Source organism: Bubalus bubalis, chromosome 4 (genome assembly GCF_019923935.1).
Source record: "Bubalus bubalis isolate 160015118507 breed Murrah chromosome 4, NDDB_SH_1, whole genome shotgun sequence".
Lineage (NCBI taxonomy): Eukaryota > Metazoa > Chordata > Mammalia > Artiodactyla > Bovidae > Bubalus > Bubalus bubalis.
Genome location: NC_059160.1, coordinates 108105117 through 108119156, shown reverse-complemented (window position 1 = coordinate 108119156; position 14040 = coordinate 108105117). Strand labels below are relative to the sequence as shown.

General features: G+C 39.6%; 2 protein-coding genes across 8 annotated transcripts in view; one reads left to right on the top strand and one right to left on the bottom strand.

Moving 5' to 3' along the window:
* Nucleotides 1-2264: 2264 nt before the first annotated feature.
* Nucleotides 2265-8486, bottom strand: CCDC59 (coiled-coil domain containing 59). Its single transcript, XM_006074844.3, has 4 exons — nt 8183-8486; nt 5568-5880; nt 4404-4503; nt 2265-2763 (listed from the first exon to the last, which is right to left on the bottom strand). The coding sequence occupies exons 1-4, from the start codon at nt 8331-8333 to the stop codon at nt 2602-2604; spliced, it is 726 nt and encodes a 241-aa protein (XP_006074906.2). The 5' UTR covers nt 8334-8486; the 3' UTR covers nt 2265-2601.
* A 34-nt stretch (nt 8487-8520) lies between these two features.
* The window catches only part of METTL25 (methyltransferase like 25), a 113778-nt gene continuing 108258 nt past the window's right edge, over nt 8521-14040 (top strand). For all 7 annotated transcript variants that reach the window (XM_025284389.3, XM_025284390.3, XM_025284388.3 and 4 more), the window contains exon 1: nt 8521-8764. In XM_025284389.3, coding sequence (XP_025140174.1) covers nt 8521-8764 — 244 coding nt within the window. The remainder of the gene's footprint in view (nt 8765-14040) is intronic.

The following is a 14040-nucleotide window of genomic DNA, read 5'->3' as shown; positions in this document are numbered from 1 at the left end:
GTTCCCTCATATTTCCTTCCTGCTTTATTCCTTAAGGTACTGACCCATGCAGCACGAACTGGAGTTCCAGATATTACATTCCCCCAAACACAGGCCTCTTCCCTGCTCTGCCTCCAATCCATTCTCTCCTTTATCGACATAGCCTGTTCTTTACTGTTTTCAGCATAAAAATAGTAATTAAGGGTACAAACTCCCTGTAGGCAAGCCAGTGTTCACTCAGTCTTGTCCAACTCTTTGCAACCTCAAGGACTGTAGCCCACCAGGCTTCTCAGTCCATGAAAATTCTGCAGGCAAGAATGCTGGTGTGGGTAGCTACTCCCTTCTCCAGGGGATCTTTCCAACCCAGGGATTGAGCCCACATCCCCTGCACTGCTGGCAGATTCTTTATTGCCTGAACCACCAGGAAGCACAGGCAGGCCAGGTCCTCTCCCAAACTGATCATATACATGTCATACCTCCCTCCCTGAGTACAGTAAGATCAGTAAAGAGGCCATGCGTGTTAGGTATGGGTGCCCCCTTCATGTGGAAGGACACATCAGTCATGGATAGAAGTGTTAACCCCATCAGTAATAATATACGTCATAACTATTTTTAAGACTTTATTAAGCTTTTAAATATATCCCAAGTTTTCTTCCCTTTGTAATTTTCTTCATGGTTTCTTCACCCATAATTCTCTTCACAATCTTGAAGGCTTTTCGCACAGGCCATCTCATTTGCGAAACTTCTGATCTCTGTAATCAGATGAACCATCTCTCCAAGCCCAAGACCCTGGTCTAGGGCTTAGAGGATGAACCACAGCAACCACCAGGTTGCTTGTTAGAGCATCTATTACGGAGCCCCTCAAGGCTACTCGTCTTGGGATAGGGCTCTTGAATGTGCATCTTAAGAAGCTCTGCGGGTACATCTCCGGTGCTGTCAAGTCTGCATCTTTTGTCTTGAACCCACTGGCCATTGATTGCTTCTCGTTCTATGATGTTATTTGGCACTTACTGCCATCTATGTTCCTCGGAGGAACTTGCATATATAGCAGGTAGTGAATAAAAAGTTAAAATGAACTTCACTAATTTTTACTCATCTTGCAAAAAGACCAGATCTGTAATGTTTTGTCCTGACATCTAGAAGTAAAACACATGTGAAATCGGTATTAACCAATTAACTATTTTACACTGCTTCACAGTCTACTGTTTTTACCAATGTAGCCAAATTTAGGCTGAGTCGTTCATTTTAAATGCAATACATATATGAAAAAGTCACTCAGTCGTGTCTCTTTGCAACCCCATGGACTGTAACTTGCTAGGCTCCTCTGTCCATGGAACTCTCCTGACAAGAATACTGGAGTGGATAGCCCATTCCCTTCTCCAGGGGATCCTCCTGACCCAGGGATCAAAACCTGGTCTCCAGCACTGCTATCTCCTCAAACCCAGGTCTCCTGTCATTTACCATCTGAGCCACCAGGAAAGCCCATATAATATAATGTACTGCAAATTATTAAGCAATGTTCTTCTCTGTAATAAAGAATTCCTCTTTAGTAAGTCATGTTTCCTCAGCATCTTCTATTGCACCTTTAAATGTAGCATCATCAGTAGAGCTACCAAAACCTTAAAGCAACATTGTGGTGCACCTGTTACCACTTACAAAGGATAGCATTTACAATGCAATGTTTTACGATTATTGTGGTTCTTTTGTTTATAATGTTGATAATCTGATTTACAGTGATTTCAAGGAAACAGGAGCAGCAGCACTGCAGTACTTTCCCTTGGTTCACAAAGGTACCAAGAGACACAACACTGGTAGGTACCGTAACAACGTTCTTACACGATACGGTCCCATAGGATCTGGAACGCTTAAGACCTGCTCTGACACTGTGAGGCTGCCATCACCCTTCAAAAAATACTACACTATGCAGTGAGTTAGCAAAAAGCTTCGTTCTGGTTTTTCTGTAAGTTACAGGAAAGCCCAAAGAAACTTTTTGGGCCAATCCATTATTCCACTTAAGGGAATGATTATAAATATCAAACTGTGCTTTATGAAGACCACACTATAACATGGTATATAGGATATAATATGGTGTATAGGATATACATATAAATAAAATATGGTGTATAGGATCCTCCCCCTATAAAATGTACTGAAGATACATAAAAAAAGTTCAAGGGGAGTCTCTGCCTCCTTCAGGATTCCGTAATTATAGAATTTTAAAACCATAACAGTTCACTACTAAACTTAAACACTTATTGAAATAATCTGTTGAAAGCTTTGCTCCCTTACTTTCAAAACACTTTATTTCATCTGAATTTCATACGGTACAAAATTATCACATGCTTGAACTTGTCGCAGAAATAGCAGGTTCTTTCAATTCTTAAGGGCAACCTTCCTTCAGTGGCAAATAAATAAAAATCAAATCATATATAACAGAGCATATATAGAAAATTTTCTTTTATAAAAACAAAAATATTTGGATATCTTATATTTAATATAGCTTAGCCATTCAGTTTATGTTGACAAATTTAGTTATATGTTAGGAGGGACAATCCATATACAAAAGAACTCAATAGCAAGCATATATTTTAACGGTTGATTAGTCAGGCAACAACGTCTGACTTAATTCTTTTCTTGTATTTTTTTTAGAAGATACTCCATTTGTAAATTCAAGTTTGGTTGCCCCTTTTTAGTCTTTTTGCTCAGTATTTTGAACACTTCCATTTTCTTCTTTTTGTAGAGCCTTTGAGCTTCTTCTCTCTCTTGTTTTCTCCTCTCAAATTCCTGAAATTATTAACGTATGTAATTTTCATTAGTGACAAACAGTAGATATTGGTCACAATTCTGTTGAAATAGCTATCACCATGCAAACACTTCAAGGTCTGTCCTGTATTTTTCAAAATGTGAAATGCTACTAGTAAGCGCAGTAGTGTACTCTCTTTGCCTTTAAACTATCATATGTGCTATAGCATAGCATAATGCAAGATTATTTAACAATTTTAATTTTGCATATGAATAAAATCAAAGCACAAAGAGAGAAGGCATATTAAATAATTTCATCATTTAATTAGATCCACTGAAGAGTCAGAAGTGACTTTACAGGTTATCTAGTCCCTGTAACACTGAAATCATTTCTAGAATATCTGGTATTCTTTTAAATTTGCCATCTGACAGGTTTAATTCAAGAAGTATTTAAATTCAAGAAGTACTTACTGACTGTACACTGTATATATGTAAAATATTGTTGTAGATAATATGATTTTGATTATTTAAGAATTATCATGTTCATCTGATTTGCTAAGATCAAGACTTAAATTCATTTGCACTTAAAGAAAAATAACTCAAAGTTATATAGATCTGACAAGTACTACTTAAAATACTATACTCTTATATATAAAAGTTAAAAGTTCTTGAAATAATACAATAAGTGCACTGTTTCTGAACTTCTCCTGTAACACATATAGCTTCTACATGACACATCCTTACATTTGTATGATGACATAAATAAGAAAGTGCTTTCACATATATTACATAATTATATATATCAATGTACTATATTTTAATATAATATATAACAATTTTTTAAATGTTGTATGTTTTACAGTATAATGGCTCTTATTTCACCTAATATACTATTTACAAAGGTGGCAGTATCAGAAGGTTGGTTTAAAAAGCAAAGTATACTGTAACAATCTATGAAATAGAGGTTTAGTTTTTCCATGGAGAAATATTCCTACTTCACTCTAGTCTGCCATCAGTTTAAAAATAAATAAATTTTACATGTTAAACTTCCAGATTTCTTAATTATACAATCTGTAAAACTAACACATACAAGAAATTATATTATCAGCACCAACTTTGGGGTCTTTCTGAGTGATGTGCTAAACCTTTTTAATGTGATAGATTAACAGAGCTTTAATGTAAGAAATATGAATGAACCACAGATAAACAGTTTTGCTGAAGCTGCACATGATTTTGTTCTACTCATTTAAACAAAGCTATTATAACTGTGGGTTTATGAATGATAACAAAGAATGGTAACTTACTGCTAAGTTAATCTAGTACGGTTTTTAAAGAGCAAGAAAAACTCTTTAAAATATTATTTTATTCTAATACCTCCCTCTGACTTCTACTTGCTTTGATGTAAATTTATAAAAATCTATATTTTTTGGTAGTTTTCAAATTTTATTATGTATGATCTTTTGAGGCAATTGTTAAAAAATGACTCTTACTATCACCTTCGAGGGTAACATAAACAATGGAGGAATTGGAATGTTGAAATTCTCCAGCTCCTCTCAGATTATTCATTTACCCTGTACATACTTACGGATGGGCATACTATGGGCCCCATATTTAGAAGAAAAGCTTACATATACACTTAGGATAAAGAAAAATGAATCTAAATATTTTAAAATAGATCTTACTTGTTTCTTAGCAGCACGCTTAGCTTGTATCTGCTCATATTCTTCCTGTGCTTTTTGATTTGACGTTTTCTTTTTATTTTTCTTTGGAATATTAATGGAGCTTTGCAAGATAAATGAAAACAAATCAAAAGCATTAAAAATAATATAACCAAAATTATGTCAAAATTACATCAAATATAGTACTTATATAGTCAAATCTCACTAGTGCAACTTAAGGCAGGGGGAGAGATGTTGAAAGAAAGATATTAAATCTTGCTAGTAAGACATCCAAATAACACGTTAGATTTTTTGTTATACCTTTCAAGATATAGAAGGTGATAAATATAGAGTCTTGGAGAAATAATTCAACCAGGGAAAATACAGAAAATTCTGAAAGGTCCTAAAACGTTTAAAGAAGTAACCAGCATATGGATGGTAGAAATGACAGGCTGCCAAATTGAAGGATGTTATGAAGGACTTTAGGGGTGTACACGAACTTTAATCCCAAAGTTCTCTGACCAACTTGTCTCTTTCCATTTCATTTATTTTTTAATTGCAATCAAGTATATGTTCTCTGGGGGAAAAAATTCATATTAATAGTAGTAGTAGTAGCAGTTAACAGTCATATACCACTTCCCATGTATCACATGCCTTTTAAAGGACCATATATAAATGAAGTCATTTAATCATCACAACATTATGAGATAGGCCAGGGATACCATAGTCTATAAATAATCCATCCTGGGGTGTGCAATATGGTAACTGTAAATCACATACTTACTATTATTATTTCCATTTTAAAGAAGAGGACATTGCACACCAACATATTAAAGCCACTCCAGAGTCTATGATGCACTACACTAGAATACCTCTCAAAAGTTAGATTTTTAAAAACATAAATAGCAAGTGTTAACCATGGTCCAAATAAATGTACTTGAGAGGCTTAAATCTAAAACCCAGATCTCTTAATTACATTTCATTACTTTGTTTATTAAGCTTACCTAACATAACTCAGTCATTTAAGCTAACAAGAAAGCCTCCATGAAAATATTTTCACATAATCACGTGCGACTTCTGAAATGCCCTAAGGCAAATTCCCAATACTACAGAAACTGTTCTATAATCTCTTTCATAAAATGCTACTTATATCCACAATAAAGAATTTCAAAAGACTGCAATACATACTTTATTCTTATGCTACACGGTTCTTCTGGCTGAGGCTGCTCAGTGCTACAGTGTTCTTCAGACAAAGCCTGGTCATTGCTACCTTGGTCTTCTGGCAAAGGCTGATCAACCTGTTCTTCTGACAGAGGCTGGTCAGCTTTTCTAAGCTGCTTCCTGAGTCTTTCCTCTTCAGCTAAATAAAGATGTTTCAGATGATCGGGATACCAATCTGTGAAGGGGGATTCACTTGGGGTTTGAGACTTCTTTTCCCTCCGGAGTAACTTCTTATAAGTTTGCTGAATCTTGAGTTTTCTTCGAAATGCAAAGCCTTGTCCTGTTGAAGAATACATCAGTCTTGAATTACTTTCTCAGAAAACATTGCATGAAAAATATTGTTGTTAATTTAACAACCATCATGTTAAACATTGGTTAAAAATTAACCATGGTGTTAATTTTTACACCATCATGTTCAGATGCTCGATTTCATTATGTTTTGCTTTAAAATGTTATTTCAAGAAAAGAAGTTGAAGCTACTGGAATAAATAGTATCTTGGTCCTTTGCAAAAAGACTAAGCTAACAGAAGTTGGGAAGAACTCAACTGAGAAGGAAAGAAGGAAAGTCTCAAAGAAGGAAAAACAACTAAAGTGTTACACAACTCCAATTTATTGTACTCATAAATTAAACAGATTCATTAATTCATCTAAACACTTAATCTAGGTCTTCAACAAATACCAAAGAGGAGAAAAAAACCCCTCACTTCTATTCAACATTATCTGAACCGAGAACTCCCAGATGTTTAAGTTGGACTCAGAAAAGGCAGAGGAACCAGAGATCAAATTGCCAACATCAACTGGATCAGAGAAGAAGCAAGATAATTCCAGAAAAACATCTACTTGTGCTTCACTGACAACGCTAAAGCCTTTGACTGGAAAATTCTTCAAAAGATGGGAATACCAGACCACCTTAACTGCCTCCTGAGAAACCTGTATGCAGGTTAAGAAGCATCAGTTAAAACTGGACATGGAACAATCTCTTTTCAAATTAGGAAAGAAGTACGTCAAGGATGTACATCATCACCCTGCTTATTTAACTTATAGGCAGAGTACATCACATGAAATGCTGCGCTGGAGGAAGCACAAGCTGGAATCAAAACTGCTGGGAGAAATATCAATAATCTCAGATATGCGTATAACATTGCCCTTAGGGCAAAAAGCAAAGAGGAACTAAAGAGCCTCTTGATGAAGGGAAAAGAGGAGAGTGAAAAAGCTGGCTTAAGATTCAACATTCAAAAAACTAAGATCATGACATCCAGTCCCATCATTTCATGGCAAATAGATGGGGAAACAATGGAAAACAGTGACAGACTTTATTTTCTTGGGCTCCAAAACCACTGCAGATAGTGACTGTAGCCATGAAATTAAACGGGAATTAAAAGATGCTTATTCCTTGGAGGAAAAGTTATGACAAACCTAGACAGCATATTAAAAAGCAGAGACATTACTTTGAGGACAAAGTCCGTCTAGTGAAAGCTATCGTTTTTCCAGTAGTCATGTAGGGATGTGAGCGTTGGACCATTAAGAAGGCTGTGGTTGAAGAACTGATGCTTTTGAACACCTGTGGTGTTGAAGAAGACTCTTCAGCATCCTCTGGATTGCAAGGATATCAAACCAGTCAATCCTAAAGGAACAGAACCCTGAATATTCATGGGAAGGACTGACGCTGAAGCTGGAAGCTCCAATACTCTGGCCACCTCACGTGAAGAGTTGACTCATAGAAAAGCTCCTAATGCTGGAAAAGATTAAAAAGGGGACGACAGAGGACAAGATGGCAGGATGGCATCACCATGTTTGAGCAAGCTCGGGGAGACGGTGAAGGACAGGGAAGCCCAGCATGCTGCAGTCCGTGAGGTCGCAAAAAGTCAGACACGACTGAGAGACTGAACAACCCACTCCAGTATTCTGGCCTGGAGAATTCCACGGACAGAGGAGCCTGGCAGAACAGTCCATGGGGTCGCCGAGTCAGACATGACTGAGCGCCTTTCATTTCACTTCACATCTATTATTTTACCTTAGAGAAACTACCCTATGACTGATTTTTTTTAAGTAATTCAACATTAACCAGGTTAGATGGTGGTGTATGACTTTCTCAACAGCAATTATCAGAAAACTGTACTTACTTAAGATTTAGCATTCCATATGGGATTTAAGGGTACTTACTGACGGCAAGATAAAACGAAAAATACAAACTAAAGCAAATAAAGATAGTAAGAGAAAAACAGACGATTCTGCGATATTTTTAATCAGTAAGGGTGAGAATCGGTAAATTTCTAGCTTGCCTTCTAGTCTTTACTGTACTACATGCAGGTTTGGGGAAAACGTAAAGGAAAGAGTTCAGATATTTAAAAAATGAGCGTAAGTCGAGGAAAATGTTTAAAGATTTAGAGTGAGCAGTACTTCCTCGCCTTCTCATCCAGACCTCTGAAAACCCCACAGCTTCGGCGAATTTAAGAACACATTTCCTGGCTCCAAGTAGGGCTGGGTCTGGTTCCTAAATCCTTCCCAGCTTGGGAGGATGGCGTATCCGAAGATTTCGTAGGGCCGAGGACTTGTAAAAGGCTGCCTTCTTATATACGTACCTTCGCGAACGCTCCCTGCGAAGGCTTGCAGATGATTAGGTCGCCATGTTTTCCGTTTCACATTCTTATTTCTGTGTTCAACCGGTGAAACTCCTCCACGCGTACCCAACCCCCCTGTTCGCCCCCTTGCTGCCGGCCAAACGGGCGCCATGGCACACCAACCAAGGCGCAGGAAAAACACAACGGACTCAGTCAAAATACGTCATCAGGCAGAAGCAATCCATTGCCCACCCAAAAAATCCACATCTGAGTTCTACTTATCCGGCCTTTCCTGCTTCACCGAGCCCTTGCCTCGAGGCCACGTTTGCGCCACCTACAGTCCAGGAGGGTGGGGCGTCATGGCGGCTTCCGGCCCGCTCCCGGTGACCCAGGACCTGTCCACGTTACGTGCCAAGTTGCAGAAGCTGCTGCGGTTCCTGAGGGAAGCCCTGCCCATTTCTAATGCACATACGGTGGACTTCTACACGGAGTCTGTGTGGGAGAAACTGGTTGATTTGCCCCCAGAGACGGTGCTGTCGGCGCTCAGGACGTTCGCGGCGGCGTCAGAGGCGTGCCCCCTAGAGGAAGCCGGGAGAATGTCAGGTGAATGGCTGGTGGGCGGGGCGGGCAAGAAGGCGGGGAGAGATCCCGGGCCCTGGGTAGCGTCCTGGGTCGCGGAAGTCGAGCGGACGCGCGCGCCGGCGGGGAGCTGGCTGGACAGATTGCTGCGTGGGAGAGAGCGGAGCAGAGAGCGGAGCTGCTTTTCCGCCTCCTGGTGGCGTGGTTCTGTGAAGCGCCTCTCGGATCTCGGGTGCTTTTGTATTTCCACAGTTTAAAAAGAACAAGAAACAGTGGTAGGACCTTTCTTTAGTAATTCAACAGTAATTTTTCTGATTGGAGGGAAACGCTGAACAGTGCTTACAGATCCGTGTGAAAACACAGCAGGAGATGTCATCACCTAACGTGATGAGTCTTTTTTGGATTCTTGATTAAGATAATTTCAAGTGGTGATTATGCTGCCGCTGCTGCTAAGTCGCTTCAGTCGTGTCCGACTCTGTGCGGCCCCATAGATGACAGCCCACCAGGCTCCCCCATCCCTGAGATTCTCCAGGCAAGAACACTGGAGTGGGTTGCCACTTCCTTCTCCAGTGCACGAAAGGGAAAAGTGAAAGTGAAGTCGCTCAGTCGTGACTCTTAGCGACCCCATGGACTGCAGCCTACCAGGCCCCTCCGTCCGTGGGATTGTCCAGGCAAGAGTACTGGAGTGGGTTGCCATTGCTTTCTCTGGGTGATTATGACCAAGAAGAAAATGTTGTGAAGTTGCCCAGTGGCGTCCGACTCTTTGAGACCCCCATGGACTGCTGCACGCCAGGCCTCCCCGTCCCTCACTGTCTCCTTAAGTTTGCCCAAGTTCACGTTCATTGCGTTGGTGATGCCATCAAACCGTCTCGCCCTCTGCCCTGGCCTACTGCCCTCAGTCTTTCCCACCATCAGGGTGTTTTCCAATGAGTCAGCTCTTTGCATAAGATGGCCAAAATCTTGGGGCTTCAGCTTCAGCATCAGTCCTTCCAATGAGTATTCAGGGTTGATTTCCTTTAAGATTGACTGGTTTGATCTTGCTCTCCAAGGGACTCTGAAGAGGCTTATCTAGCACCACAGTTGAAAGGCATCAATTCTTTGGCGCTCTGCCTTCTTTAGGGTCCAGCTCTCACAACTGTGTATGATCACTGGGAAGAACATACCCTTGGCTGTTCAGGGACCGTTGTGGGCAAAGTGATGTCTCTGCTTTTTAATGTATTGTCTAGGTTTGTCATATATTTTCTTCCAAGGAGCACAGGTCTGTTAATTTCATGGCTGCCGTCACCATCTGCTGTGATTTTGGAGCCCAAGAAAATAAAGTCTGTCACTGTTTACGTTTTCACCCATCGTTTGATGGGACTGGATGCCATGAGCTTCAAGTTTTGAATGTTGAATTTTAAGCCTATTCAGCAATAATACAATCTAGACCAGGATATTCACTTTTGCAGTGTATCTTAGCCTGTTAAATTTTTTTTTATGTAAGATATTCAATTCTACAAATGGGCAGCTGCCTCTAGTATTAAAAATGATTTTTATAATGTACGTTTGAAAAGGAATGTTAATTTTTGTTTAAGTAAAGATTATGAAAAGAAGGACATTTTCCCCGTTATATGAAATTTATTGTTTGTGTCAAAGAAGTGCATTTTTTGCTCTTTGACCAGATTTATATCTTAGTAAAGAATTGTTAGCCACTCTGTGCAGTGTAATTTAGCTGTTAAATTTTTAGACTGTTTAGTCAAGGTATAAATTCCAGTTCTACCAGCTCTGTTATCTTAGGGAAGTTTGTTCATTCATTCATTCAGGGAACATTTACTTAGTGCCTGCTTTGTGCCAGCACTTTTCCAGGAGCTAGTTTCTGTGTGGAGGAGGTGTGGGTGGAAGCAGGAAGACAAGCCCGAAGGCTATTAAAATAGTCCAGGGTGGACTTCAGGTAATGGCCAGTTGAAGAGATCGGGCAGTTCCTCCAGCAGATAGCAATGACAACACTGACTAGATTATTAAAGACAACAATTGGAAGTCTCTAGATAATAACCAAACAGGGACAGAAGTATGAGAAGAGTTTCTGTTGAGATGTTGCTACTGATTGGGAAAAGCTGTGAGTTCATGACTTTCTTGCGGAGCGTCAATGGAAAACAACATCTTTCCCAGCTCAAGATGGTCATGACAGAGTTCAGATCAGAGCAGATGGGAATTGAAGAAGCACCTTCTGGAAGGAAGGCCACAGAAGGACTGAGATCTAAGATATGAATGTAAACCTGGATAACCCGACTGTGGTTGACCCAGAGAGTCCCACAAAAATGCTGACAAAGCCAGGGGGATGGTGACCCCTGGAAAGACAGAGCTCCCGGGGAGGTGTGCAGGCTTGCTGCAACTTTGACAGGGTGTGTTCCCCAAAGTGTACACAGCTTGGGTAGCAAAGATCAAAAGCCTATGTGAATTCCTGTATCAAAGGGCAGAATTCAGGGCTGGTGGGATGACTGGAAACTTGGGCTGGGTCGCCTTGGGAACAAACTTAACCACAGAGAGATTGAACCTCCCTCCCTCCCTACCCCACCACCCCCAATCTGACTGTCACGTGTACCCAAGTCTTTATCTGCCTGCTGAACTACACAGGCTCAGGGAAATGCTGGGGAGAGGGTGCTGTAAATCAGCAGCTGAGCAGAGACACTGGCTGCTGCATGGGGAAGGGGAGTCAGATTTCAGTATGGGTCCAAGCAAGTTCGCTTCTCTTAGTAGAACAACAACCAAATCCTTAGAGAAATAAAGCAGCTCCCCTGCAGTAAGTTATCCACAATGCTGCTTTTCAACCAAAAACTGCTCAATGTGCAGAGAGATAGGAAAGTGTGACTCTTGCTCAAAACACTGATTGCAAGTGAGCCTTGATGCTCATTGTAAGTAGCTGTGTTCAGAGAATTAAAAGTGTGACCCAAGGAGGGGAAAATAATAGGAGCTGATCCTGATTGGGCTCAGATGTTGGATTTAAGTGGCTGTTATAAAATATGTTCAAAGAAGCAGAACAGAGTAGCCTAATAATTCAAGGGAAACACAATAATTGTATGACCTCCCTTATAATTCTTTTAATTGGAAGAGTACACACTCATTGACCCATAATTATATTAGTATTACACAATGTTACCTGTTATCCGTCGCTGATAACACGCTCTCACACAGCGTGTGGGTCAGCAACTCAGGAGCAGGTGGACTGGCGGATCAAGCTTAGGGTCTCATGGTTTCACAGTCAAGATGTTGCAGCTGCTGAAGGCTTGATGGAAGTTGGAGAACTTGCCTCCACAGGGTCTCACTTACATAGGTGACGAGTTGGTGCTGCCTGTCGGAACAAGGCCTCTGCGTCCCACCACGCGAGCATCTCCCGGGGGCTGCTTCCATGGAAGCTGCCGTGCTTGCAGATGTTTTTCTGTCTGTGCTCATGATCGTGGGCTTGGCCTGGTCATAGACTTTGTCTGGTATTGGTGTACTGTACATGTTTTCATATTTAATAGGGAAGAGTGTGGTCTTTGTGCCAGTGGCAGCCCAGCTATGAGTTGCTCTCGGTCACAGCTGATTGCTATTGTAATTTTTTTTTCCTTTTTCAAAAGTATAATATTACTTACCTTACAAAGGTGTAGTAAAGATGAAAGATGATGTGATCTGGCTCCTGATACAGAACTGGGAATATAGCATGGATTCAACAAATTGTGGCTAATAAATGATGAGGGTTGTGGTAATGATGATTGTGATGGTGATAATATAATTAGGTCTTTCTTTCCATGGAAAAAATATAGATTGTCAAGAACCTTTGGAAATGTATATGCTTCTATAGCAACCTGTATATTTCATGTATTAACACGTCATGTGGTTTTCATTGTCCACTGACTTCTCTGTCTGCAGTTAGATTAAAAAACAAAAGTACAGTGTTTACCTTTTTCGTTTTTGTGTTCTTAGCATATTGAACAGCTTCTGGCATATAGATGAGTAAATTATTCTTAAAGAATGAAGTGAAGCATAGCTCTATAAAGAATGTTATTGAAGGCACTTCTGGAAATATGGTACTGAACTAGATAGCTGTTATTTCTGATTATATTTATCATCGTTTTTATATGGCTTATTCTGACTAATAGGCTTTATAACTTAATTTGAGAAAATAGAAAACAGTAACTATTCTTTCCAGCTGAGAAAATGCTGTACTGAAGATTACGGAAAGATACCCTGGGAATCTGGAGATAAAATCAAGGCAGGCATCATTTCAGGCTAAAATTTTTAAAAGTTTATTACATATATAGGTGAGATTAACCATCTGCAAAAAAAAAAAAAAAAAATCAGTAGTGATACCTTATAAGTACTTTACTAATAAACAAGTGTTCTATATTTCATCTCAGGGATTAAGATTTTGTTTTACCAGCTTCAAGGGAACCAAACTGTTTTTTGGAAGTAATGATTGTATATGTAAATCTGTAACATTCTCAAGTGGTCTTCAGGAGTTTTTGGTCTTCCTAAGTATAGAGAAGTCTTTCAAAAGTTGCTTTTGAAACAGAAGAGGTATTCGGATTTAGGATAGCCAAAATAGTTTATGAAACAGAAATAGATCAAGACTGCACAGGCAACTCAACCAGCTGCCCAGCTTGCTTAAGATTTTCTTTTAGAATATCTGGCTTTATCTGCCCTAGTTGCAATTCTAAAATTAGGAAAGAGTGTCTTCTCAAATGAATGATATGGGCTGTTGTTGTAAATGTATTTCTCAGTGTAAATTAATAAATTATAAAATCAGTTTCTTGTAAGTTTGCTTAGAATCAGTTGTGGAAAACCTATTCAGCTTTAAAGAAATACAGTTCCTGTGCCTGTAAAGCCAGCCTCCATGACTTTGCCAAAGCCCAGGGCTGCTCGGAGACTCTGCCTGAGCCTCTAGGGCCTCTCTTGACTCTCTCCTTTCGGCCATATGCGGCATCTCCTGCTTCTTGTTGTCGTCACTCACATGATCCTTACCAGGTGTGGGTGCTGAATAAATGTTTAGAATTGGTTCCTTTCGGTAAGCATCTGCATAATTAATTTACTATCATTTTAATTGAACAACACAGGACGTTTTGCCTATGATAGATTATTTCATTGAAGTTTTTCTTAAATTATTTTTATTGCTTCTCAATAGATTAAATTGCTTTTTGGTCATTCTAAGTATTTTTTGTTGGTGGTGGTGATGGTGGTGATTATGGTGAATTAAAATTACACTCACATTTAATTTGAAACACATGAAACAAAAGCATGTTGGAAATAGAAAGTGAGAGCAGCAGAGAAATAATTAGTGTCAT

What these genes read in the sequence shown, in the direction of transcription:
- CCDC59 (XM_006074844.3), bottom strand. Translation starts at nt 8,333, where the DNA reads ATGGCGCCCGTTTGGCCGGCAGCAAGGGGGCGAACAGGGGGGTTGGGT. An exon ending in CGCAGGGAGCGTTCGCGAAG is followed by an intron (nt 5,881 to 8,182) that starts GTACGTATATAA and finishes ATTCTTCAACAG; the next exon opens with GACAAGGCTTTGCATTTCGA. An exon ending in AGCGTGCTGCTAAGAAACAA is followed by an intron (nt 2,764 to 4,403) that starts GTAAGATCTATT and finishes TAATAATTTCAG; the next exon opens with GAATTTGAGAGGAGAAAACA.